The 15535-nt window shown below is 34.6% G+C and overlaps 1 protein-coding gene across 3 annotated transcripts in view; it reads left to right on the forward strand.

The window, feature by feature from the left end:
• GPM6A (glycoprotein M6A) overlaps positions 1-15535 on the forward strand; it is a 153676-nt gene that overhangs the window by 125057 nt on the left and 13084 nt on the right. For all 3 annotated transcript variants that reach the window (XM_026699682.2, XM_087936404.1, XM_026699681.2), the window contains 2 exons: positions 5925-6117; positions 12608-12764. In XM_026699682.2, coding sequence (XP_026555467.1) covers positions 5925-6117; positions 12608-12764 — 350 coding nt within the window. The remainder of the gene's footprint in view (positions 1-5924; positions 6118-12607; positions 12765-15535) is intronic.

The raw sequence follows: 15535 nt of genomic DNA on the forward strand, positions 1-15535 counted from the left end.
TACTGTTTTACCAACAAGTTTGTCCTTAGTATGAAATTGTCAGTCAAGAAATTAACCAGTATAAGCTAAAAGAAATCCATGTTGCCTGTTTTTTGGCGCTAAATATTCTCAAAATACCAGAGCTTAATTTCTTTAAGGAAAAATATCCCACAAGTATCCCAGTAATAAAAATGATTTGCCATATGATACAGAGGGCCTATGTTTGAACAAACATGAGTAAAATCTATAAGAGGCAATTTAGTAGAATACGTTTTGTGATATCCTGGATAAATTATCATAGAAGTATCATATATTATCTAAGAGGGAGGTAAGATAAAAAGCAGAATCCTGATACTTATTCCACATTTATTGGTTAAGTATTGAAAAGCATTCTTTTTCATTCAGATGGGAACTTGTTCCTGTTACGAAGCAGCGTGGCTTTGAGGTTTCTGGATGAACTGTCTATGAATAGGTGCCATTCACTCAGGCTACAGGTATTCCTATAGCCTGGAATAGACTGGCCATGGTTGCAGAAGCACGGCCCATCTTGTCGACTGAAGAAGTTGGAAAGACGTTGGTGACACGTTCTCTGAGCTGTGACTTGTGATGACTGCACACTTTCACCCAACAAGTTCCACTCCTTGAGCTAGATGTCAGAAAACTGAACATGGGACTTGATAAGACTGAATTCTCTGATCAGATTGTTGAGGTCTTTCTGGATGGGGAAGTATGGGTTTCTCTCCTCAGCTGCACCTGTGAAATTGTAACCTGTATTTACAAGATCTTCCTCACTGTCTGACTTGCTTCTCACTCTTGAAGATAGATGATCCCTCTCGGGATGGGAATAGGGAGCTCAGCAGAGGTGGTATTCAGCAGGTTCTGACCAGTTCTGGAGAACCGGTAGCAGAAATTTTGAGTAGTTTGGAGAACCGGCAAATACCACCTCTGACTTGGCCCATCCCCATCTATTCTCTGCCTCCCGAGTCCCAGCTGATTGGTTGGGTCTTCTTTTGTTGCCCTGCACAGGAGAATGGAGCTGGAAAGCAGGTTAACGGGATGGAGAGGGAATGGGGATTTTGCAGTAACCTTCCCCTGCCACGGCCACCAAGCCATGCCCACCAAGCCACTCCACGGCCACAAAACCGGTAGTAAAAATTTATGAATCCCACCACTGGAGCTCAGGGCAGTGTGGGATGGTGGCAATGGATGAAGGAATGTTTGGATACATGATAGGAGGTGTGTTCTTGCCAGTTTGTTGTTGAAAATGTCCACCAGGCAGAAGTAGCAATTGCTTGAGTGGTCAATCAGTTCCCACCAAATTCTTGACCTAGCAAACTTCATGACTCTCTTTTCTCCCCTGGACAAACCTACAAAACATAGTAGAATTATATAAAAAAAAATTTAAAAAATTGATATTTCACACATTACCTAATTTTGTGCAAGATATTACCATAGCGCATAAAATATATATTGTAGAACACTGAAAATAGTGACAATGTTCTTAATTGTAACTCTTTTAAACTATAATAAATCACTAAAGTATCATCTAGTGAGCAGCAATTTTTCACTTCACCTTTAAGAGTATTGTTGCAGTATTTGCAACAAATGAGGTGCCCAATAGCTACTGGCAACTATAAAACAGGCATAGAAATGTTCTACTTAAATGCCTATTTAATTTAGGCATAAAAGATTAGGAAAACACATTTTTGTAACCAGGAACAAAACCTTAATTTGAATTTGTTACATGGTATTATATATAGTAGGTGGTTCAACCATAGGTCATTGTATCACTTGAACTCCAACTGAATTTCTGTTACTTTGGCTACTAGATTGTTTAAATATTTCTCCATTACAGTCAACATATGACCACATGGTGGGAACCACTCTCGTTCTCATCAATCAGGAGGAATCATTGCACAAATATTCAGCTCAATCATACCATTTTTTAATGTTCCTTTCAATGCACAAATAGTTTCTTAGATCCAGCATTGGAAAATTTGTTCAATTCATGTTTATGAAACAAAAGCTTCTCTGTCTTGCATGTGTGTTAAGTATGTGTTTGGATACACTTTCTCTTGAAGAGCAGGCAACAATATTTTATTGTGGGCCATTGTGCTCACAGTTTAAAAAATGACAATAAATGTTGTCTTTTGGAGATTAAGGAACTATTTCTGTTGGAAATGTCTGATTTACAGTAGATTGTCTGATTTAAGATTCAACATTTGTCATACAATCAAATCCTAATATTGGACTATCACAACTGTTTAGAATGAAAATAATTTTAAAAAATCACCCAAAAGACATTTATGAGTATTTTGTTTTATTGAATCAAAAAATTAACAGTATTTTCAATAAACATAGACCAATTCTTAAAGAAGTTATGTACAATAATAAGAAATATCAATATTCCAAACAGAGGAATTACTTTAAAAAGAATTAAAAACAAACAAACCTAGGAACTTTAACAAAGTTATTCAAATTCACAAAGAATTACAAAATCAATGATTGTAGAGACATATGGTTTTTAGATTAATGATTGTATTTATATAGGCAATTTGGGATGCTCTGAGTAACTGAAGCTTGTGAGGAACTTTGTTTTGCAAAAAGCACAATGTTTTGCCATTGAAATTGTTTTTAAAAACAAAGCTAAAAACCTGCTTTGGTATGAGATTTTAGAGGAATGGAAAATGGATCACACTATTTGCTTATTTTACAATATGTTTGCTTATATACTTGTTAAAAATAACATCTATAACTTGGGATTTAAAGAATGAATAAGTGTTATTTTTGTTTTTCTTGTTATACCACTTTAGAAATATGTAATGCATTTAATTAAAATATTGTAAAAGGCCATTTTTCTCATATCATCTGGGCACATTAAAATCTGGAAGTTGATGTATTTGGGTAAATGAAATGTGTAAGACAGCAGAACATATAATATATTGATTGGGCATTTATGTGTGCAATGTGCTTAATATTTTCAATAATATAATTTTGCTGTACATGTAAAATATGAAAGAAAGCTAAATTCCCCACACTCTACATTCAGATGGAAGCTTAGGCAGACAATTTTTGATCACATCCTACCCACCCACTCTCATCTTTTTTTAAAGGTAGTGGGAGGAACGTACTGAATTTTTTAAAAGAAGGACAATAGTTAATGTAAGGGCATGTGCATTATCTCAGCTTAAGAGATCTAGCATATCTTAAAATACACTTATGTTCTTTATTTTCAACTAACATCACATACTTCTTTATGTTGCTTTATGGTTGTAATTCAATATGATTCATATTATTTCTCCCAACTCCCTTGAGTAGCATAAGCATTCCAAATACAATGCTACAAACAGATTATACTTTAAGCAAGTATTAACTGAGCAATAAATCTTTAGAAAAAGTTATTCCTTGAAGAGCAGTATGTAAATTTAACAATAATTATGATTGTATAGTCTTAGCTAATCAAGATACATTACACTGAAGTAAACCACAACTTCAAATGTTGTCTGTTATTCAATACAAATTCAACTCCAGAAATAATGTCCCATGCGTACATTCTTATCAACTAAGCTCTTGTCTTAAAAAATACCTCAGGTGATTAATTATACATTCAGAGAACTGTATGTGATAACTTCTTCAGCATGTTCATACTCTAGCGCTTTTGAGATTATATCTTCCTGAATTTCCAGCCACCATGACCAGGAATTTTATGAGCAGTTATTCCAGAGGTGGTATTCAACAGGTTCTGACCAGTTTGGGAGAACCGGTAGCGGAAATTTTGAGTAGTTCAGAAAACCAGCAAATACCATCTCTGACTGGCCCTGCCCCCATCTATTCTCTACCTCCCAAGTCCCAGCTGATCAGCTGGGTCTTCTTTTGTTGCCCTGCACAGGAGAAAGTGGGATGGGGAGAGAATGGGATTTTGCAGTATCCTTCCCCTGCCATATCCACCAAACCACGCCCACCAAGCCACGCCCACAGAACTGGTAGTAAAAATGTTTGAATCCTACCACTGAGTTATTCATTGTTTCTGGAGATCAACTATTTTTAATAACCATCTGCATTTTGTTTTGACTTGCCTATTGTTCTTCATGATTAAGCTAGTCAGTATCTGATACCTTTACAAAAGGCAAGCCCATCATTTCTAATAATAGTTGTTTTAAGCAGAGCTATTTTTTATAGACAAATCACTGTCTAAAGATTATGAGAGTAATATTAATCAATGACATTGACTATACATTTTATAAACATAAATTCTTCCACTTAAAGGGGTGTGGGATTTTTTTAAATGTTTATGTAACGATTTTTTAGAATTGGTATGGAATCCTATAAAAATTAGCAATTATTTGTGTAGTTTCCTATTTAGTAGAATTATTTAAATTTTGTTGAGAATCTTTTCATTTTCTCATTGACTTCATCTCAATGAATAATACTATTTATTTATTTTATTTATTTATTTTATTTTATTACATTTGTATTGATTCAACATGCTTTTCAATTCTGTAGATATGTTGAATATTAGAACCTATGTTACATTATTTTGATGATCTTATTTTGCTATATTCTGGATTAGATTGCTCTATTTTAAAATGCAGGTTTATTTGACCTATCTTATTTCCTGCATGTATAATATTTGCCACAACTAGACGATGAACCTCCTATAAGAAATAACATTACAAAGATTGTACAATATTGCTCTACAGAAAATAATATTTAGATTTTCATTGTCTATCTTGATTATCCTATCTTAATTTGTTTGTTGGACAGCCTGTTTTATAATCTTTCTGTACTTTTAAACTTTTCTGGTCATGGATATCATAACAAGCAATAATAATTAGGAAAGAGATCCCTATATAATAATTTGCATAGAATCAACTTTAGCTTAATCCTGACAAGTGATTAAGTGCGTTCAAGGGTCCCATATATTTAGTGATTAAAGGTTCCAAGTGTGATTTGAGCGAGATGGCCATATCCTTATCTGTCAGAGCTTTAATTGCTAGAGACAACTCCTTGTTAGGAGTAACTGTCCGGAGCACTTCTGGGCAATCTCAAGTCCTTGCCTTGTTCACAAAGGAATTACAAAGAGCCAGTTTACTTGCTAGTTCTTCATTCCATCATGGCTGTCAGCTCTGCTCTAAGTGGAGTTGCCTTTTCAGTTCATAATTCACTAGAAGTCTAGGTGTCCAGGACAATTTAAAATGCTGGTTGTTTGAAATAATCTTTTTTAAGATCCCTACTGAGTTTATTTTAATGGTTTAGGCAGTGTAAAGATAAAATCTTATTAGAGCAAGGGCGCATCCATTAATTTTTAATACATTGCAAATGGCATGCTATTGTCTACTATAAAAACATTTTTTTCCAATTGAATGGAATGTTGGAAAAATATGAAAGGGAAATCTGTCATCTAGATATCACTTTAAAAACTGAACACAATGGAATAAAATTGGTCATCAACAAAGAAGGCAAAGTGCACAATGTGCACTTCCTTGTGGAAGATGCAGTTGAACATTTACATGAAAGGTTGCTGAGTTCTCATTCTGACATGATCTCTCTTCGTGATCAGGTATCCAAAAGAATATATGCAATCCACTCTGTGCTTCCTAGAACACACATAGACGCAAACAGTGCTGTAACATGAGGGCAAAGCAGAAAGTGTAGCAGAAATAGATTCAGAATGTTTCTTCATTTTCTTCAGAAAATATTGGTGCCGCTTATGGCCACCGATGGAAAATGGATTGAAAACCATTCCACAAGACATGCAGTTTTCTAATTTTTGATGGGGAAGGGATATGGTTTCACACAAGACCTTGCCTAATATTTCAGGTAACCTAGGCATACCACCTAGTTGGACTTAAAAGAAATACTAGTCGTAAAGTGGAAAAAAGGCTTTAGATTGTTTTGAGGCAAAAGAATGCTGTCATATATTAAGTACATTCTTCTCTCCTCAGGTTGTTTTGAATGCTGTATCAAGTGCTTGGGGGGTATTCCCTATGCCTCTCTGATTGCCACCATCTTGCTGTATGCTGGGGTTGCTCTCTTCTGTGGGTGTGGACATGAAGCACTCTCAGGAACAGTGAACATTCTGCAAACCTATTTTGAGATGGCAAGAGCTGCTGGAGACACTCTCGATGTTTTCACAATGTAAGTCTCTGCCTAATCTTTTATTGCATTGTTTAGATACTGCTGTTAGAATAAATGTAATGGCTAGATTCTCCTTTTCCAGAATATCTGTTGGGAAAGCAAGCTAATTATAATATCTTACATTCTGTCAAATAGAAGGCGTATCAAACACCTCTCTTTATATAATTGTTTCTTTTGCAGTCTGAAAAACAGATATACACTAGGACTGGCAGTAGTTTAAATTTAAAGGCAAAATGCACTTGTGGAAAGATATTGACAATAGATGTATTTACCATTCTCCCTATTTAAAGAGTGATGTGAGGTGAAACCATTAGAATAATAATCAGCTTGATTGACCTTCATCTCTCCCAAAGGCTAAGTACCATGAATTACGTAATATTCTCTTGTATATATGTACTCCTCACTGTTTAAAACAATTCTTTGTGGTCAGATGTATAATGCACAGTTAAGATGTCCATCATCAATCTTCATTGACCAGTCTCAGGCACACTTCATTCTTAACAGTAAAAGAATGATAACTCATTTGTTGCTTGCCAACTTAATAAAATGATTGTTGGGCTTTCTCCAATTGTTGGCATTTTTCCACTGCTCTTTGGAACATGTAATACCTACAATTGCTTAAAGAATCTGTTTAATCACATTATGACTAGTACAATGGGTTACATGAGTAATGTATAAATAACTCAATTATCAGTGATAAATTATATTCATCATTTAAAATATAAAAGACCATCATTCACTCTTTCTCATTTGTCCTGTTGCTTTTCCTAGGAAAGATTTAAGGTTTAATACAGCCAGTGAGAGGAGGTTTAAATTAAAACTGATTTGTGCAATTTTGGTTGGCTATTTGTATACAATGGGATTCATTTTACAAAGTTGATGCCAAATAAAATGGCTAAAAAGGACAAAAAGTATTTTTGTTGTCCAATTACCCCATTTGAAGGCCCTAAACATTTTGCATATAATTTTCATTCTCAATGAGCGAGAATTAGGATTAATTAATCAGGATTAATTTACAAAAAATGCCCACAAACTGTTTCCCCTCTGTTCTACATGATAATATGTAATCTGACTTCTTGCCTCTTTGTTTTCTGTCTTTCCAGATATCAAATATTATTTAATCTTTTGTAATAATTTTGCAAAAACATAATTAATCAAATCCCTGGCAGAATTTTTTAGTTGATAGAGCTTCCTAAACTCGAAAGGATTCATATTGTAGAAGACTAAAAAGCAAAACTACTGGTTTTATGCTCAATGCTAAAGCACACGAAATACATTCAATGCCGTAGTTATGGCAGGTTCATAAGTTAGCAGCATATGCTGTTTGTACAGCAAAGGCAGGGTGTGCTTGCTGTGATGTTTTTCTCTTTTTGCTCCTTCTTACCAACCCATGGGCAGAGATGGAAGTTGTGGCAATTCTCCTTTTTTATTTACCATGCTCTTTATATGTTGATTGGTCTAATAAGTATAAGCTGCTGTTTAATTCAAGGGATCCGAAATCCTCATGACCCTGTTGTACTCCTATGGAACTGTACTACTTGATTCAAAATTTAGAGATGAATATAAATTTATTTGAACTATTCTGTAATATTTTAGTTTAGCCACAGAGTCTAAATAAATGTCAGGTTTATTTATTATCTCAAATTGTTATACTGCCTACTCAAATAACTTCTAATTGTCATCTTAGTTGAGATCTCTCTCCCTCCCTCCCTCCCTTCCCCTTCTCTTGCAGAGAAGGAGAGGGCAGGAGGGAGGGAGGGAGGGAGAGGGGGGAGAGAGAGAGAGAGAGAGAGATTTCGGAAGATTCCTTTCATGTACAGGTAGTCCTCCACTTATGAACAGTTGCACAACAACTGTTTAACATTACAGTGGGCCACCTCCCAGTCATGTGACCACATTTCGGGTGCTTGGCAACTAGCTTGGCTTTATGCCTGATTGCAACATCCTGTGGTCACATGACTGCAATTTGTGAAGTTTTTCTGCCAGTTCACACTTATAACCAAATATTTATTTCATGACCATGGTGATTTGCTTAATGACTGTTGCAAAAAATGTTGTAAAACCAGATTCAGTCATGTGGGTTCCTCAACTTACTACTGTAACAACTTATGATTGGAAATTCAGTCCAATTGTAGTCATAAGTTAAGGACTACCTGTAGGTCCTGTATATTTGTGTGGCTAGATGGATGGATGGATAGGTAGGTAGGCAGATAGATAGGTAGGTAGGTAGGTTTGGGTTTACTTTACTTTACATTCAGTCTAAGTCTATAACTGCAGGGGAATAGACACAGGGGAATGTTTATATAATTATAGACTATGGTATTACGTTCCTTTCCTTCCTTAATCAGCAATGTGCATTATTTCAGTTCCTTCAAATTGTGATAAACCAGCTTAGCTGTTTTCAGGTATTCTTTCTGCCAAGGGCATGCTTAGAGATCTCCTCTATGCCAGGACAGCTAAGATGTCCAAAGGCAATTGAAATAGTTCAAATCAATCATTAGCCATGGTACTTCTTGGGTGACTAAGAACCTGTTACGAAATAAAATTAGAGGAAGGAACGCTATGAATGCAAACTGATGCTGTTAGAGGAACAGAAATGTAAAAATCTAAATACGGAAATCAATATCATTATCCACTTTGATGCCACCATTGGACACTGGAAATTTATAATTGGGAAGGGGAGTATTATTCCTCACTACCCATATGCATGGCAGGACTGTTAATATTTTAAAAATACAAATAAAAATAGGTTAACTGCATCTTCAGTAAAATATATTATGTAGCTCTCAGGTTGATGCCTCCATTGTTACCTCTTTCATACTTCACCAAGTAGGAAGCTAATGTCAATCACTTGTGTTCTTGTTCCATATTAACAGTTAGTACTCAACAGTTACCTAGTTAATGTATGTATATGGGGTTCCTTCTGGAATAAGACATCTGCTTCTTTGTTTAGAGTATGATACATTGTCACCCACCACAAGGCAGCTTTCATTGGAAATTATCTAATTTCATGCTGTCTGGTTCATAATTTTTCTATCCCTATGATTTAAAAGCAAAACAAAATCCTAACTCTAAAATCCTAACTCTGTTAATAAAATATTAAAAACGTCAGGATTCCTCAGCCTTTAATCCTCCTTTAGAATATAATCAAGCCAAATGGCTCAGTGCTGATGTTGAGAAAATACTGTTTCTTTGAATGAATAATCTTGAGAGCTGTGGAAGTGGCAATTTAAAAATAATTAGCCCCACTAAGAAATATATGCTTTTATTCTGAACTGTATTTATTCAGTTGTTTATTCAATAAAAGCAAAATGAAATTATTAAATATTGTATCCTGTAATGCTCTTTACTTGAAAAGACAAATCTGTTTAAATATAGATACAGGTTGTGCTACAGAATCGCAAAATAAAATCCTTTAACATATCTTGATTATATACAAGTCTCAAGAGAGACATAACATAAACTATGTCACAGACAGAGCTTGCAAGATGTTTTCATTATGCTTACCATCCATTAGAATTTCAAGCCATGGATTTCCAAGGTCAATATCTTTGCTTATTTTCCTTTGACACATACTTAAGCAAAACGGAAATATGAACTGAGGAGTAATAGTAATTGGGTAAATTTGGACTTTGAAAAGAGTCCCTGCCTTTTTAGCATTAATTTTAATATAACAACTTTTATTAAGAGTCAGGGTGATGATTAGGGTTGACTATTCCGTTAAGAGATATCCCTCAGGCAGCAGATGCTATGGAGCTGTGGAAAACCTTATTTCAATGTTTCCCTCACACAGCAGGGCCTTGAGACAGGACAAGGTTATCATGAAAAACTCTGCATGATGATGTCACACTGCAAACTTCACTCCTTACATCCTTTCATGAGACACTGAACACAAGTACAAATATCATGCCTCGCTTTTCCCTACCTATGGATGCGCAACATTGAAAGCCTCTGCAGTATTGAAAATGACAGCCTTGGTTTCCAAGATTAAGAAGGTTTGCTAGAGACATCTAGTTCAGATCAAATCAAACATTTATTGTCAATGCACAACATGTGCACAATAAAATTGAAAAGTTAACATTTGTGGGGAAGGATTGAGAATTAAAATTGGGAAAGCAGATAAAGAATCAAATTGTTATCATTCCCAACTTTAATTAAAATAAAATAAAAAGATCCTCTTAAAATAAAAAGATCTGAAAATCTACTACTGAAATTTGGCCATCTTTTTGCCAACATTATGCAATGTAATTCCTAAAATTCTGATAGTATGCACAAATGCTACCACATGTGTAGCCTAGCCTGTCTTTTTAAAAATCACAGTCATTACAAGGAATGATACTAGGAATATGGTAAAAGAACTCACCTTATTTACACCAGCTTTGAGATCAGATACCTAAATCATCCAAATGTTGTTGTGTATTACTGTTTCTGCAAGGATAATAGTTAATCAATAGTATTATTGATTAGTATTATTTTATAATACATAAAATAAGGGATGTAGTAAATCATAATATATGTGAGCCTATGAAATAAATAATTTTTTTTAAAAAACTTTAAATGTCCCTCATGCTTAGTGTAGGTTTCTGAATAGGATCATACGTTGTTCAGACCTGATGTAATAAATGTAGGCTAAATGAATGAGGTTATGGAAAGTGTGACAATTATTAATAGAAGCAGGATAAGTAGTTTTTGCTGATTTTTCCCAGAATCCCCAATCTTTTCAAGATTGCTCAGGAGAGTTATAAAACCACTTTCTGTAAGTATAGCAAGTGATTTAAAAGATGAAACTGAAATAATTGTCCTCCCCACTTATTCTGTTAATTCTTTTTAATTTCTAAAAGCTCCTCTATTCTAAAATCTTGACTGACCTACTGTGCATTATGATATTGTATGTATAAGGAGATGACCAGGCTGAGCCTGAGGGAGGGGGTCAAGCACATCATCAGTCTCAAGTCCTTTCATTCCCACAAGAGATCTAAGTCCAGCCCACCTTGAATTCTGTTGACCCTTATCTTCCACCAATCTGATTTAACCATTTATAGTTCAGATTCTTATAGATAGTTTAAGCATGTACTAAACCTTCAAGCATTTGAGACACCTTTGCTGTGATTTTTTACACTTGATAATACATGTACTTAACTCACATAAAATTCAGCTTTCCTCAATCTATTGTTCTCCAGATTGATAAAAGTGCAATTCCAGACTGTTTATGTGGGCATTATGTTGAAGCAGACTGCACTAAAACTTAGTTTTGATGAAGAACTACTAAAGTAATATGAAAAAATGGATATGATAAATAGATGATAGACAGATAAATAGATGAGAGGGAGGGAGGGGGAGAGAGAGAGAGGGAGGGAGGGAGAGAGAGAGAGAGAGAGAGAGAATAAAAATCAAACAACAAGGATTGCCTTGATTATCCGAGAGCTGCCTGATTCTTCCAACAGGTGCTGGTTGTACTTTGCTGACAATAATAATAAATATACAATTGTATGATTATTTTGAAAGAAAATCATGTTGCTCTTAATAAACTCTGATATTATGTCAATTATGTTTCTGCGCCAACTCAGAAAGCTCAAACTTCCCAAGGAGCTGCTAATACAGTTCTACAAAGGAATTATTGAGTCTATCATCTGCATGTCTATAACTGTCTGGTTTGGTTCTGCAACCCAACAGGACAGACACAGACTTCAGAGGATAAATAGGACTGCAGAAAAAACAATTACTGCCCATCTGCCTTCAATTGAGGACCTGTATACTGCACGAGTCAAAAAGAGGGCTGTGAAAATATTTACAGACCCCTCACTTCCCGGACATAAACTGTTTCAACTCCTTCCCTCAAAACGACACTATAGAGCACTGCACACCAGAACAACTAGACACAAGAAACAGCTTTTTCCCGAAAGCCATCACTCTGCTAAACAAATAATTCCCTCAACACTGTTCAGCTATTTACAAAGTGTACACTACTATTACTGTTAATCTTCTCACCACTCCTTATCACCCATCCCCTCCCATTTGACTGTTTCCTATTGTGATTTGATTGTTGATTGTACCCTTTGACTATCATTAAGTGTTGTACATTATGATTCTTGATTCTTAATGAATGTACCTTTTCTTTATGTATACTGAGAGTATTTACACCAAGACAAATTCATTGTGTGTCCAATCACACTTGGACAATAAAGTATTCTATTCTATTCTATTCTATTCTATTCTATTCTATTCTATTCTATTCTATTCTATTGATATATGTCATTGCTGTGTTTGGTATTTTATGGACTCAATCCCATTCTTTAGCATAAATGCCTTAACAGTTTTTAGTGATTAGAATCTATTCCTCATATTCTGCTATTCATAAGTGAAAACCTATAAATGATTCATTGTTATGATAAAATTGGTTTCAACTAGACAAATGTATTTTTGTAAAATAAATTCTAATAGTTTGAATATCATTCAAGCCTCATTAACTTTGAACTCTTATTAATTTCAGGATTGACATTTTCAAATATGTGATCTATGGAGTAGCAGCTGCCTTCTTTGTTTATGGCATTTTGCTAATGGTGGAAGGATTTTTTACAACTGGTGCCATCAAGGATCTCTATGGAGATTTCAAAATCACCACTTGCGGCAGATGTGTCAGCGCCTGGGTATGTTAGTATGATACTCTTGATTACATAGCTGTCATAATATGCTAACTTCAGCAGGATTGAGGTGCTTTAATTTAATCCAGACAGACACTTCAGGACTCCAAGTATCTTTCAGAATGCATGTCTACTAAAATGGACTCAACTAAGTTAAGAGTTAATCAAAATTTCAAGTTACAATCAACAGATCTTTGAAATTGTGATATTTTTATTCATTACCAGAAATATTTATTTGTCACTAGCACATTATTTTGTTACAGAAGAAATTTTACATATTTGATACCTTTAACTATATATTGTAGCTCTTTTATCCAACCTTGGAGCTTGCTGGCTAGAAAATCCAATCTGTTCAATATGTGAGTTCTTATCTGAACTTCCTTAACCATAAAATTAGCAGTTTTGCTCATAATGTATGCCTTACAGTGCAGGAGGTAATAGGAAAATGTGATTTGGGTCCCAGTGGACTGTTCTTTCAAACAGGGATGTTAAATATCTAAGCCTAAAAGAGACATAGAAATGACAGCCAAACAAAATAGGAGCAATACCTTCAATGACTAGGGCACCACATATACAGATCCTCTCATGATACGGCAGGTGATGAGACTGTTCATATTTGGCACGGAATCCCACAACTTAAATCTTGTCCTTGAATAGGCCCTTCTTAAGAGTTGTGTCAAACTCCTTGGAAGGTATTTTTTGACTTGGAAAATAGTTTTGTTCTTAGCCAATTTAAAGACTTATTTTTTGCTAATAAGCCGTTATCTGTTTGCATACTGATATCTAGGACTCTGCTTAAAAATCTCCTTTGGAAGGTTGTTGAGAATAAATACTGGATGGAAAACTTTAGTAAGCTGGAGGTGGATTGAGCATGTTTCTCCATTCTACTAAACATTTGGAGCAGCCTATCAGAGTCCATTTAATAGATATGTTAGCTCAATGCAAAGTTGTTCTGTTTAATTAAATAATGAAAAATAACCACAGCGTGTATCTTAATTATGGTAATTATACTATCTGAGAGGACAAACATAGTGCAATGGCCAGAAAAACATTATATTTCAGGCATTATTTTCTCTTTTGGGGATATATATTAACTGAGAAAGATATTTACAATATGTTTATAATAATTTTACAAGCATGGGAAGCCATAAATAGCTCAAAAAGAAAGTATTTTCACCGGTTCCGTTTTTGGCATGAATACCACATTAATCCATTTGGCATATAAAAACATTATGTCAGTCTTTCAAATTTAATCTGACAATAAACACAGTTTTTATCATGCAATTTCTGTACCTCATGTAAGTTTCCTGAGATATTATTTTTCATTCCATATTCAGAAAATATATCGACAAATATATTTTGCTTTATCTTTTCTTCAGTTTGTTTTTGTTCTTATCTTTGATTTTCAATTTCTCAAGAAGCTCAGAATTGAGTAATTGTTTAACAGAATTCTTTTATTATTCAGTGTCTGTTTCAGAAAAAAAGTGAGGTTTACAGTTGTTATTTTTAGTAGCATTTGGTGACAACCTAGTCTCTCAATAGATTTTACCACTAAATTGATTATTGATTTTTGTAATAAATTTGCAGGCATTATTAATCATTAATGAGCTAGCAGTGTTGCCATTAAAACTCTGTTCTATAAGCTATAAGCTTCTTCCTTAGATCTACTCACACCAATTTAATAACCTGATGCATTTTAGTAATTGTACTTCATGAATTTTGTTATTCCATATATCTACACCTTTGCACATTCAGAAAAGTACATTTTCCTGCAACTATTAATTCCCTTGAGAGGGATGGGTGATCTAGAAACATGAAATAAATAAAAAATAAATTATCTATTTATCCTGAATCTTATATATTTAACTTAACTGAAGGACATACCGATCCTAGATTAATTAATTTCTGTTGAATTGAATTTTCTGACTTGGACTTTCTAAAATGATTTCTTTCTTTTTCTGGTCAGAAGCATTCACAGTTGTAGAATTTTTGAAAATGTATGAGGTATATTGAATCCTTGGAAAGTTATGTTTAAAAAAAACCCCAGTAGCAATATAAATAACTTTCAGCTAACTCAGCAGTCCCCAACGTTTACACCTTGGCTGCCCGGCTGGGAGGAGAGGGGAACTAGGCTGTGTGTGATATGTGGGCAGTGCGCACATGTGTGCATGCAACCCAACTCATGTGCGTGGTGGGATGGCACATGCATACATGTGCATGCAGCCCAACTTCAGTTGGGTGCACATATATGTGCATGCTCACCCACCGCTAATGTGAGTTGAGCTGCCTCTCATGCGAACTGGTTCTGAACGAACCCCTGAACTAATTCATAGGTTATGACCCCTTATATATAAGAAGAGGAAGGATAGCCTAAAAGAATTATAACTACTGTATAATAATGCTACAGCTGTCTGTATATAAATCTGAGGGTATATTTAAAAAAAACAGGAAAATGGAAATAAAGGCTAAAAAACAGGAAATGAATAGGAAGAGCATAAGGACATAATTGCTTTAAAAAAATGATGATATCTCTAATTCCAAACCACACGGGTCCATAATTTCAGATTACATTTGTCTCCTGATTTCATCATGATATGTTCTTCACCTCCAGGTAGCTAATCAGTGATTTATATAAACCATGAGCACTGGCAAGCTGGAATAATGCCATGAAATGCAGAATCCAAACAAATATTTCATATGTAGGTAAAAAAATGGTGTTACCATTTCTATTTTTATAATGCATCAGTTTTACTTTTTTCTATAAGACTGAAAGGTTA

The sequence above is a fragment of the Pseudonaja textilis genome, chromosome 6 (genome assembly GCF_049901715.1).
Source record: "Pseudonaja textilis isolate UNSWEBS1 chromosome 6, rPseTex1.2, whole genome shotgun sequence".
NCBI lineage: Eukaryota > Metazoa > Chordata > Lepidosauria > Squamata > Elapidae > Pseudonaja > Pseudonaja textilis.